This window comes from Mytilus californianus, unplaced genomic scaffold (genome assembly GCF_021869535.1).
Source record: "Mytilus californianus isolate M0D057914Y unplaced genomic scaffold, xbMytCali1.0.p SCAF_7, whole genome shotgun sequence".
Lineage (NCBI taxonomy): Eukaryota > Metazoa > Mollusca > Bivalvia > Mytilida > Mytilidae > Mytilus > Mytilus californianus.
The window spans coordinates 19,169,672-19,182,580 of record NW_026262723.1 but is presented as its reverse complement, the minus strand read 5'-3'; the positions used below and the strand labels follow the sequence as shown (position 1 = coordinate 19,182,580).

Below are 12,909 nucleotides of genomic sequence, written 5' to 3'. Positions count from 1 at the left end.
TCTCTAACTTTAGTTTGCCTCAACCAAATGTTATGCAACTTATACACAATGCTTATTATTACCATAAAATACAGACCAAGTGTGAATTTTGGTGGTGTGACTTTTACCGTTCTCAAGTTATGCCCCTTTATAACGTTACATGCAAGCTGGGGCATCATTCTACATTTATTTGTCTTTAGATATTTTTTGTTGTTGTATGTGCTGTATGTTTTCATTGAATTTTGAGAAAAATAAAGATTTGAACTTTTGTATCATAATGAAAAGAAGGCTTATTCGTAAATTTTCAACAAAGAGACTTATTTTCCATCTATGCAATTGTTTGAGCTATGATTCATTATGATATTGGTCAATAAATTCTTATTAGAAATTTAAGGCATATTGGGGCCTATAATTAAACCTACTCTGACCATTGTAGCCCAATATGATTTGCTACTAAACAGGCTTTTTCTTTTTTTTATGTTGTTTTATGGACTGTTTGTCCACTATTCTGTCCATTGGTCTGTTAGTCTGTTTGTCCTTTTGTGTGTTCTTCCATCAAGAATTCAGTAAAACTTTTTGATTAAGTTGTTTTACCATGAAGTAGTGTACATCTACATTATGGTATGAGTGAAGTTAAGTTACTTCAGAAAATATACCAAATCAGGCTTTTGAACCAGATTTTGCTGTCAGACTGAACATGGAAATGTGATCATATTCTCAGGTTAAAGTTTTTTGGTTTTTAAAGGTAGTTAATACCATGAAGTTGTGGTCTCATCAACTTGAAACTAATTAGTACATATGTTTTTAGGATGTGAAACATACGCCAAATTAAGGTTTTTTTCCCTTAGAAAGGCTGCTGGTGGAAAATGGAAACATATTCTTTTTAATTTCTCATATGGATAATGTTTTAAATAATTAATAAAACAAAAATAGAATTGTAAGATATTTTCAGTAAGACATTGTAATACCTCAGAATTTTCTTGTGTTAATATGCTCATTAGATAGATTTAATTGGATTGTTTATCCGTTACCAACCCAAGAATACCTGTGGTGACTAACCGATTTGTTATTTTTATCTAGAATTGGATTACAATGAAAAATAAAATTTTATGTCCATATGTCAATTTCCACATATCAATACCAATTACCTTGTGAAATTGTATTTACTTTAAGTATTTCAATACATTATCTGTCAGAAGAAGTGACCATCATTACAGCAGGAGGAGGGACTATGTGTGGTCAGCAGCATTATACAAGGACACCTGTCAATTATACAAGCTTGTACAACATGGCTTGATTAAACTTCTGCATGACTGGCTGTCATCAACAGTTATAGCTTAAAAATACAAAATGCCTAAAATAGCTGATGTCATCAACCCTATCCTTTAGGTGATTGCTATACTCCTCAAATTAAACAAGATACTATATATAGACAAGTGATCATTTTACAATAATATATAATATCAGTGAATTCGGTGAATTGGAAAGGATTATATGTATATTTTTAGCATCAAATTAGTTTTTGTCGAGCCTGCGACTTTTGTGGCAGAAAGCTTGACATAGGGATAGTGATCCAGTGATCCGGCAGTGGCTGTGGCGTTAGCTTTATATTTTAGAAGGTGGAAGACCTGGATGCTTCATACCTTGTATATAGATGCCTTATGTTATGAAGTTTCCGTCCGTCATATGTCCATTGTCCTTGACCTCATTTTCATGGTTCAGTGACTACTTGAAAAAAAGTTAAGAATTTTTGTAATGTTAATTTCTCTCTTATTATGAGTAAATAGGATGACTATATTTAATATGTGTTTACCTTGCAAGGTCCTCATGCCCGTCAGATTCAGTTTTCATCTGACCTCAACCTTATTTCAGTAATCAGTGAACAAGGTTAAGTTTTCGTGGTCAAGTCCATATATCAGAGACTATAAGCAATAGGTCTTCTACATTTGGTGTCTGGAATGATTGTAAGGTGTACATGTCCAACTGGCAGGTGTCATCTGATCTTGACCTCATTTTCATGGTTCAGTGGTTAAAGTTAAAATTTTGTGTTTTGGTCTTTTTTTCTAAAATTATATGCAATAGGTCAACTATATTTGGTGTATGGAAGTATTTTACAATGTACATGTCTAGCTGGCAGGTTTTATTTGACCTTGACCTCATTTTCACTGTTCATTGCTCAGTGTTTAGTTTTTGTGTTTTGATCTGTTTTTCTTAAACTATAACCAATAGGTCAACTTTATTTGTTGTATGGAATGATAGTAAGGTGTTTTCATTGTTCATTGGTCAATGTTAAGTTTTCATGGTAACTTTAAGTCTGTTTCTTAGATACTATAAGCAATAGGTCAACTATATTTAATGCATAGATTGATTGTAAGGTGTACATGTTTGGCTTGGTTCATCTGACCTTGACCTTATTTTCATGGTTCATTGGTCAATGTTTAGTTTTCCTGTTTAAGTCTGTTTCTTAGAAATTATAAGCAACAGGTCAACTATATTTGGTGTATTGAATGATTGTAAGGTGTACATGTATTTCAGGTTTGGTTTATTTGAACTTGACCTCATTTTCTTGGATCATGTTAAGTTTATGTGATACTTTTAGTAAAGCTTTATATTTAGGACTATCAACATAAAATCAATGGTCAGTAAAGAAGGCGAGACATTTCAGCATGTGCACTCTTGTATACTTTAAAGTTGAATCTCTTAAGACATCAAATAATGAAGAATTATAAGCCAAATATTTCATGAATAGGTTCAGAATGATTAAATGTTACTGAGTCGTAAAAGTTGTTGCCCATTGCCATTTATTGCTTTTTATCACAAAATACTGTTAAAGGAGTATGGGCATTAAGGCCCTGTTTTGACCCAAGAAAATAAAGTTATTGGGAACCATTTCAAATTTGCACATTTAATGTTTGAAATGCTTGAAATCAAGAAATATAAATGAATAACGTTAGATTTTTGATGTTATGACGTCACAATTACATCATAATATGCAACGTTTTCATAAAAACGAAGAAAACTGCAGAATTCATCAAGTTTTCTATCCTTATTTCCATTGGGGAAACATAGTTCGCAGCAAAGAAACAACAAAACGATTTAAGAGAAGCTTTATTACAACTATTGACATAATCTCACCAAATATAAAGTTGTTTCTTGGGTGCGCACCTACTTTTCCGATCTATTACATACTTTAAAGAAAATTGACAAAATACACAAATTTTGTCATACTTTGTTGCCATGGTAACTCACAAATGTACTTTGACCTATAATGGTTTACTTTTACATATTGTGACTTGGATGGAGAGTTGTCTCATTGGTACTCATACCACATCTTCGTATATCTATTTAGTGTAGTTTAAGGACAAATTTAAGAATATGTATGGTAACTTTTCAATTTGCAATAATATTTGGGCCAAATGAGTGTCTTTATTGCCCCTACTCCTTTGATTAAGGCAAAGTACATGTTAGTAGTGGTATGAGTGTTTGAGTAACTATAGTTGGGCAGTATTGCTGATTGTTATGAAATTTTGTATGCATTCAGGTCTCTTTGAACAATATCTGATTTAAGGAAATTTTTCACATAACACACTTACTATAGTATGCGTAGATTAATTTACTAAAAACTCTATGCTGTTATTGGGATTGACTAAAGGAAACGCAGTGTTGGTCTTGAATATTTATTGATTGTCATACCAGAGTTGTGGGGCTTAAAAAGTCAAATTTAGGTTATTTTACACTTAGATAGATTTACTTGAAACTTTGCAAAAGTGTTGGAAAGTAAGATACCTTTCTATTTTGAGAATTTTCATGTCTTTTGTTCCAAATTATGGAACTTTTAACAGTCATATTTTAGCGATCTGACATTTTCTGATGTAAATTCCTGCTACTTTTTCTACAGGGCCATCATCAGTTACTGACTACTGATTAATTATAAAAACTTTCTAAATATTCAATTTTTTTTTTAAATGGAGTATCTCTGATCATGCACTCCTGATACATCAGTTTATTTTAGTAGAAATCAATTAGTTTTGTGAAATTTTATGTGAAAAATGTCCAAAGGACAAAATAAGGATAAAGTTATGACAGCTTATAACACTGCTAAATGTAACTTTTTCATGTTTGTTTGGTTTTTTCAATAACACAATCTTTTTTTGATAATATATAAAAATAAAATGCTCCGCTGGGGTGCAGCTTGATACGACCGCAGAGGTCGAACCCTGAACAGTTGGGGCAAGTATGGACACAACATTCAAGCTTGATACAGCACTGAATTTGGATTGTAATTAAATATTTGACACAGCATAGGTTTCTGAAACAGAATGAATGTGGTCTAAGAACTTAACAATTTTTAATTAACCTATTCAAACCATATCATTATTATTTGCTTTTATATATAAATCAGAAATAACCAATTTAAAATGGAAAATTTTAAAGAAGAAAAAGGAAAAAAAAATCCCCCCCAAATTTTTTGAACCCCCTTATGATTCATCACCCCCAAACTCAATCCCAGCCTTCCCTTTGTGGTATGGTACCTTGCAGTACAATTTCAGAGAGATCCATACACTTGAACACAAGTTATTGTCTGGAAACTAGAAAAATGCTTGTTTTTTGGCCCCTTATTCCTAAATGTTTAGGGCAATTACCCCCAAACTCAAACCCAGCTTTCCCTTTGTGATATGGAACCTTGTAGTACAATTTCATAAAGATCAATACACTTACACACAAGTTATTGTCCTGAAACTAGAAAAATGCTTGTTTTTTTGCCCCTTTACGGCCCCTAATTCCTATAATTTTTAGGCAATTACCCCCACAATCAATCCCAGCCTTCCCTTTGTGGTATGGTACCTTGCAGTACAATTTCAGAGAGATCCATACACTTGAACACAAGTTATTGTCTGGAAACTAGAAAAATGCTTATTTTTGGCCCCTTATTCCTAAACGTTTTGGGCAATTACCCCCAAACTCAATTCCAGCTTTCCCTTTGTGATATGGAACCTTGTAGTACAATTTCATAGAGATCCATTCACTTACACACAAGTTATTGTCATGAAACTAGAAAAATGCTTGTTTTTTGCCCCTTTTTGGCCCCTAATTCCTGAAATTTTGAGGTAATTACCCCCAAAATCAATCCCAGCTTTCCCTTTGTGATATGGAACCTTGTGGTACAATGTCAGAGAGATCCATACACTTACACACAAGTTATTGTCATGAAACTAGAAAAATGCTTGTTTTTTGCCCCTTTTTGGCCCCTAATTCCTAAAATTTTGAGGCAATTACCCCCAAAATCAATCCCAGCATTCCCTTTGTGATATGGAACCTTGTGGTACAATGTCAGAGAGATCCATACACTAACACACAAGTTATGTCTGGAAGTTACAAAAATGCTTATTTTTGGCCCCTTTTTGGCCCCTAATTCCTTAACTGTTGGTACCATAACCCCCAAAATCAATCCCCACCTGCCTTTTTTGGTATTGAACCTTATGGTAAAATTTCATAGAGATCCATTCACTCAAACTAAAGTTAGAGTGCGAAAACCAATGTGTCTTCGGAGGACGACGCCAACGTCATACCAATATACTTCTGCAAAATTTTTTTGCGGTAGTATAATAAGAAGATGTGATTGCCAAGGAGACAACTCTCCACCAGAGACCATTAATACATAGAAGGACTGCAAAAAAGAATCTGGTGACCACCCTAATGTTATCATATCGTTAAAAAGGAAATTTTTCAAAGCAAAAACATATCATTTTTATACAAAATTCTGTAGTAGGAATATCAAGTTGGTTTTTTAAAGTGAAAAAAATGAATTTCTTATTGGCCCTATATTAACATACTTATATCATAGATCTTATTCATAAATTTGAATTGATTATACTGGAATGCTTACATATATTATTTTTTCTATATTCAGATACAGTTTGATCAACAAATTCTCTGTATACATACAAAATTTCATAAAAACAACAACAATAAAATCAAGTTGGGAAATACAAATGTATCCATTAGGCAGTTGTAGGTGTTTACACTATTTACAACACCCCCATAAATATCTACATTTAGAAGGCATCAATTAGTTTTGTATTAGGGGTTAATTGCTAATGAGGCCATTTACCAAAGTCTTTCATATCTAAATGTCAATGCTTTTCATATATGTATATATTTGTAGATATATCCAGTAATAATTTTGCATAGTCATGTTTTTTTAATGATAATGATACAGAGAGCTTTGAAAACTACATTAACATTTGAGAAAAGCTTTAATCCAAAAGCTTTCTCTTGGTATTTTCCTATTTTCCAATAGGCTTTTGAAATAATGGATTCAGAAATAAAGAGATCTTCAATACATTTGATAGCCATAAAAATTAAGGGTAGAAAATAGAGATCAGAGCAGATACTGGCATCGTACTCTTAAAACCCTTTACTGTTGTGAAGTGGAAGAAGCCTATTGATTTTGGAGTAAATCATTCAAAGCTTCAGGTCACTGATACTAAAAATGGTTCTTTTTGGAAAAAAATTATTTCTGAATGATAAAACAAATTTACATTATTGGTTTACCAATGAAGCATTATATGGATGGACGGTATATGGAAGGGAAAAGACCCCTATTAATTTAAAGGTCAAATGTCAAGGTCACCACAGCTAACATTAGATCGAAAAGGTAAAAATATAAAGGCCAAAATCTTGTTTCTTATTGATTAAAGGAGTTACATTTATTGAATAAAAACTATAGCTTTTTTTCAGGAATATATGTTTTTTGTATATGTTTGCCAGGATCCGTGGAACCTGGCCTGCCCAAATTTTTTTATCCAGTTATTAGAAGGTATGTCCAGGACCATCCATCAGTATAAAAAAAAAGAAGATGTGGTATGATTGTCTATGAGACAACTCTCCACAAAAAACCAAATGAAGTAGAATTTAAAATTAGCAACTACAGATCATCGTACAGTTTTCAACAATGAGCAGAACCCATACTGCATAGCAAGCTATGTTTGGTTCAGGGAGCATTGACTAGCTGTGCCAACTATAAACATGTTTCAATTTGTAATGTAAATTCACATTCTTACCAAAATATATCACCAAGTATATAAGCTGCACAGTTCTTTACCCCTTGTGCTGATAATGCATGGTCTGCATTAACAACTTTATGATCATCAGTGATTTGCATTTTTGCCTGTGATTTGATTCAAATTTTTGAAGTGTTAAATTAAATGTACTTGTTTGAGTTATCTTTTCATGTTGTGTAAGTATGTACAGATTCTTATTTGAATGAACCTCAGGTTAAGGATGTTCGCTTCTCTGTTTTAAAATAACAAGCTTATTAAAAGACTGTTAGAAATTGATAGTATATAGATAAAGAAACTAAATCAAAGTACTGAAGTACTGAACATCGGATGACCGCAGGTTCTTGTGGATGGTCAAAAGCACATGTCACAGAAACAGATCACATCTCTATACCTGAAACTGAGATTAATTTACAGAGATTTTTTTTTCTTATACAAGTTCGTGCTTGGATGATGAATAAATGACAGGAAATTCAACCTCACCGTAATAACTATTATATTGTAGTGATACAAATCAGTATACCTTAGACTATTATACTAATATAATAATAGTTCCAGAGAATACACTGGTTTGTTGTTATATATTATATTAATATTACGGTTGCATGTATATATAATTTTCATCTATTTGTATATCATACTATTCTACTATTATTATAGTGTAATGCAAGTGCATGGTGGACACTCTTCTGTAAAAAAAAAAAGTCAAAGTCTTAAAGGCTGTAAAAGCAATTGCTGCCATGTTAATGTTTTGTGGACTTTTATTTTTCATCCATATATATAAGAATTAAACCTGACAGGACAGGAGTGTTGACTAGTGAGAAGCAAGACGGTTTTAACTTTATATCAATATAAGACTTTAGCAGGAAATCATTTTAAATATGTTTTATATTTTACAAGGAGACAACAAGTTTACCAGGCTAAAGTTGGGGTTAATTATACATATGTGCTGAAACATATAACTGAAAAAAAAAATCATTATGGATTATCCCCTGGTAGTGTTTGTAACTGGGCAATAATTTCCTTTATTGATTTAATTTTAACCATTTTCATAATTAATTTAAATTAACCATTCAGTTAAAACATTTCAACTTTCCAGACGCAAATGTTGAAAAACGGGACAGAAATAAAATATCTTACAAGACATAAACATGTAAAAAATAAATATATATTTCAGCTTACTAAAAATATTTTCATAATGTTACTTTGACATCATTTCTTAAAACTAAGTCCCAAACATAATTGCTCAGTTGACATGTGTCATCCTCATGCAATACGAGATAACTATAATTCTGATGCAATCCCGAAAAGGGGGGTCATCACAAACAAACATGACATTAAATTGTCATTATACGAACTAGAACAAACAGCTCTATGTTGCTTTGATATTTATCAATTTTCAGGAAACATGTGAAATAAATTTCAGGTCCATTTCATTATAGTGCCTAACAAGATTGTGTGAGGTAGACGAAATTGACCTTAAAACGATCGTATTGTCTTTTGATGTCCAAAAATAGGCAGATCGGACATATAAGGACTTTATCTAATGACTACATAAATTTGGGATTTATTATTATTATAATATTCTAATGAAACTGAAAATTGTATTTTTTTTTAGGATAAACAACAATTTTACCTGGCATAGCCGTTCATAAATGTTTTTCTGCATTTATCTTCGAAAAATGGCGTATTTAATGGAATAGAACATTAATACAGTAAACTTTCTCTTTTTTCTCCGCAATAGGCTATCAAAAATAATTTATCTAATGTGTATGTGGAAAATTATGTGAAAAGATAAAAAGTGGCAATTGTTACCTTTCATACCTTAAGTTTCGTTCATCTGATTCTGACCAATGCTTATATACTAAATATCTATTTATATGCCGCTATTATTGTTGTTGTTACCAATTATTTAAATCAATTGTATCTGATTTTATGCCCTTTATGGGCCCTGTAATTTGGGAAATAAAAAAAAAATCTATTCATTGATAAAACGTAATATGGACTGGTCCAGTGTCCAGTTTGCAGGTCATTTAATTTTCTGTACACATTCATGCACGCTCTGATTTAATCAATATACTCGTACGAAAAAGCATGAACAGTTTGAAGGTAATCTAATAATAACTTAATCCAATCAAATTGCATAAGATTCAATAACAATGTCAAGTCTACATCATAATGAGTAATAGAGGTAAACTGGGTAGGGAGAAAAGGACAGATATTTCAAGTTAATATTTATGCAATAACGAATTAAAATTTGTCAACCAAAAGTTTTGCTACAATTTCAAAAACATGTCGTTCTGTATGGGTATAGTTTTCGGATCTTTCATTAGCGTATTTAAGGCTATAAAAAGTTTGGGCTTCAAAAGTTCACACAATTATTGACTTTATACAGAAAATTCGTCATTGTAAAACATTTAATAGTTCACAAATGATACGCTATTTTAAAGTAAAATTATTTCTTAAAACACTGCAAAAAATTTCATTCATATTGATAAAGTGGTATCATCATAAAGTGCGTTGAAATGAACAGTGGTATAGCAAACATCGAATTCCCTCACAAAATGTTATCACACACTACAGTAAGGGGAGTCAGTTAAGTTTGTCTATTTTTAGATACTATACAGGTAATCTTTTGACACTACGTATACAACCTGTGTGACCTGTGTAGTGATTTTGATTTTACGATAAATTCATGAATGAACGATAATTTTATGAATGAACATGAGCACCTGACCTCTTTCTTAAACACCTATTAAACATATAAAACCGTATTTAATAAGGAGATAATTCAGTCAAATTTTCAGTACTAAATCAACAACTGAAATGATTCCATTTTTTGATGAAACATCGTACGAACGGAGAACGGAATCGCAGGTATAAAAATGCACTTTTTTCCCTTGTAATGACCGCGGATCTATAATTTTTATAGATCGGTTGAAATCCCAAAACTAATTTGCATAATGGAAATTTAGGCGATAGCAATACATCGGAATGACCTCAAGGTCATCCTCTGTAAAAAGCAGAAAAAAATAAAGGGTCTGTGTGCTTGTTTTCGAGATATAAGCCATTGAAAATTTGCAGGAAATAATTCTCTCTAGATTTTTCTTATATTTAACATTGGCATCTTTTTTCTTTAAAAAACGATGAAAAAATAACAAGGATTTTAAAAGATTTTCAAAGATGAAATTTTGAACTATTATGTTATTAAATTATGGGAAAAAAAGTAGGGGTTAGTGGGCAATTTAAAATATTTAAATGGTACTACATGGGTAAAACCAGAGGATTCTGAATATCTGGCAAATATTCAAAATCAAGAGGAGCGAACATCCTTAAACTACATTCTTGTTTTTCTGTTAATAAATTGACATACTAAATTTGACTATCTTGATGCAAACAACTTGTTTAAACATTCCAGTGATGTTAGAAATGGAATTAGATTTTGATGTTGTAGGGACATGCCAATATTACCTCATCTGGAAATGATTAGCCTTTCAAACATGATAAACAATTTGAACAGCCAATAAATTCATCAGCTTTATCAAATAAGGCATTTTGTCTTTCAGATTTAAGGATTTTTATAATGTCCTGAAAAATCAACACGAAGAAATCATTAAAGAAATTTACATTCTTTATCATCTTTTACTTAAAATAAATCTGAAGGAAGTGGGATTTATAATGAACGCTTAGATTTATTTCATCTCAAATAAAAGTTGTCAAATTATCAGTATTGACCTTTTTCCTAAATACTATGTGATTAGCAGTGAGATAAAAAATTCTATACACTTTAAAGGTCTTTGACATGGCCAAGCTTAAGATTAAACCAACTACATCCTGCTCTCAAAAAAAATACAAAGGTTATTGGTCTGGTTAAGAGAAATATTCATGGAACATTGTATGTAAGAAAATACAATGCATTAATGTATTGAAACAATTGGACTATAAAGGATCTGACGGTATCTTTATGTTGATCTATAATGTAACATTGTCCAAGGTCATATTAGTATTGTTATTATACAATAAAATCAGTTTAAGCTGAACCATTTGTGAACTGGAAACCTGTGTAAATGGAAATAATGCTTCTAAGGACAACAAATTTTCTTTGGCAATTTTAATACAGGTAGAATCAATTCACTAAAAGTAGAGATTATATCTAATTTGGGGTAATGTTCAACCTGTTCATACAATATAAAAATGAAGAAAATATCTTAACCAACAGAATTATGTGCTGGTCATTATAAATTATATATGTTATTCAGGATATTCAAAGTGGATATGGGCTCATATTCCCTGGCAGTGTTTTATATCTCCTGAGCTGCCAGGCTAAGGAGATATAGGGCGCTGACATGGAATATGATCCCATATCCCCTGTGAAGCCCAAACAGTATACTCAAGATTGGGTATAATTGTATAGTTATAGTTCTGGATTTGAAATACTATGTGCACATCTTAAAAAAAATGTATGGACCCAGGAACTCCGTGTTGTTGGAACAGATCAATATTGATTCCTTGGTGAATAAAAAGTCATAATGACTTACACAAATGATTATAGTTTTATGTAGTTCTAGTAAAGAAACATGATAGGTTATTCATACAACGTAGATATAAGGACCTTATAATCCCATTGTGTATTGATTCCCATCAAATTGTATGAAGAGAACATTTTTATTTGTCATGTTTATTACATTACAAAAGACTCAATTTATCTTGTATTTTATATGCATAAAAATATTCACCTTCTAAATTTTAAATTTTGCTAAATATTTTTATGCATATAAATATTTTGCTAAATATTTATATGCATAAAAATATTTAGCAAAATGTAAAATTTAGAAGGTGAAGCACAAATAAACTTATTAATATCAAGCTGTACTTGTGGAATTGAACAAAATGCTATTATAGAATAATTCAGTGTCAGTTCCATTTTATTCTTTCTACATTTATTGTTTATGTCACTGACCTTTGAATAAAGGGATGGTAATGTAAGTAAGCCATTTAACTCTTCCATATGTTAGTTATGCATGAAGTGATTTTTTTCATCTTGAATTACAGTAATACAATATTGTTTTTTTTCTTTTTACAATAATTGAAGACAATTGTAGGTGATCATATATGTAGACCTCTAGATGTCTATTTTGGTTAATTCATGTTGTTAGATTGCTGTCCTTTAAACATTTTCTCAGCATTTCCTTAGATTCATATTTACCTCATTTTCTTGCTTTCAATATTTTAATTTTTGTTTTTATTTTATTTTATTTCATTTTATTTTATTTCAGGGTAAATATTTCTTGGTAAAAGATATTCCACAGAAAACAGACAGAAAATATGAGTTTTACAGGGCTCCAAACTTCAGAAAAGCATGCCCTCATTTGCCTGTATGGGCATGTGGTCAACCAACAGAACGAGGTCTGTCAACTATACTGGATAGTTTGTCTAATGAGGGTTTCACTGTAAGTTCTGTTATTTACTGTGAAAACAATATTTCATAACATTAGGCTAGAAATAAAATCAAAACCAGTATTTCACAAAACACCATTCAGTCTTTGGATACAAAAATATATTTTATAAGCTGTAAAACCAGATTTTAAAGAAAGTACAAGAAAATTTGAATTAAGAAAACTATAACTATATATAAACTCGCGATTGTTGTTTGCCAATCAAATTGACCAATTCTAATGAAACATACATGTATTGTAATTATAACATAATGCAAAAGATAACAGGAATTAACAAAAAATATTGGGCAGTACATTAGACCAAACCAACAATCTACTCCTCAGAGAGATGCACAATCAATACAAGGTCAAGATAACCTAACTTCGTACAGACACAAATTTTAATGGAGTTAAACCAGTTTTACGGTAACATA

General features: G+C 31.2%; 1 protein-coding gene across 1 annotated transcript in view; it reads left to right on the top strand.

Annotated features, from left to right (window-relative positions):
• LOC127709905 (paladin-like) overlaps window positions 1-12,909 on the top strand; it is a 130,883-nt gene that overhangs the window by 76,155 nt on the left and 41,819 nt on the right. The window contains exon 3 of the mRNA XM_052215600.1: window positions 12,317-12,490. Within this exon, the coding sequence (XP_052071560.1) occupies window positions 12,317-12,490 (174 nt within the window). The remainder of the gene's footprint in view (window positions 1-12,316; window positions 12,491-12,909) is intronic.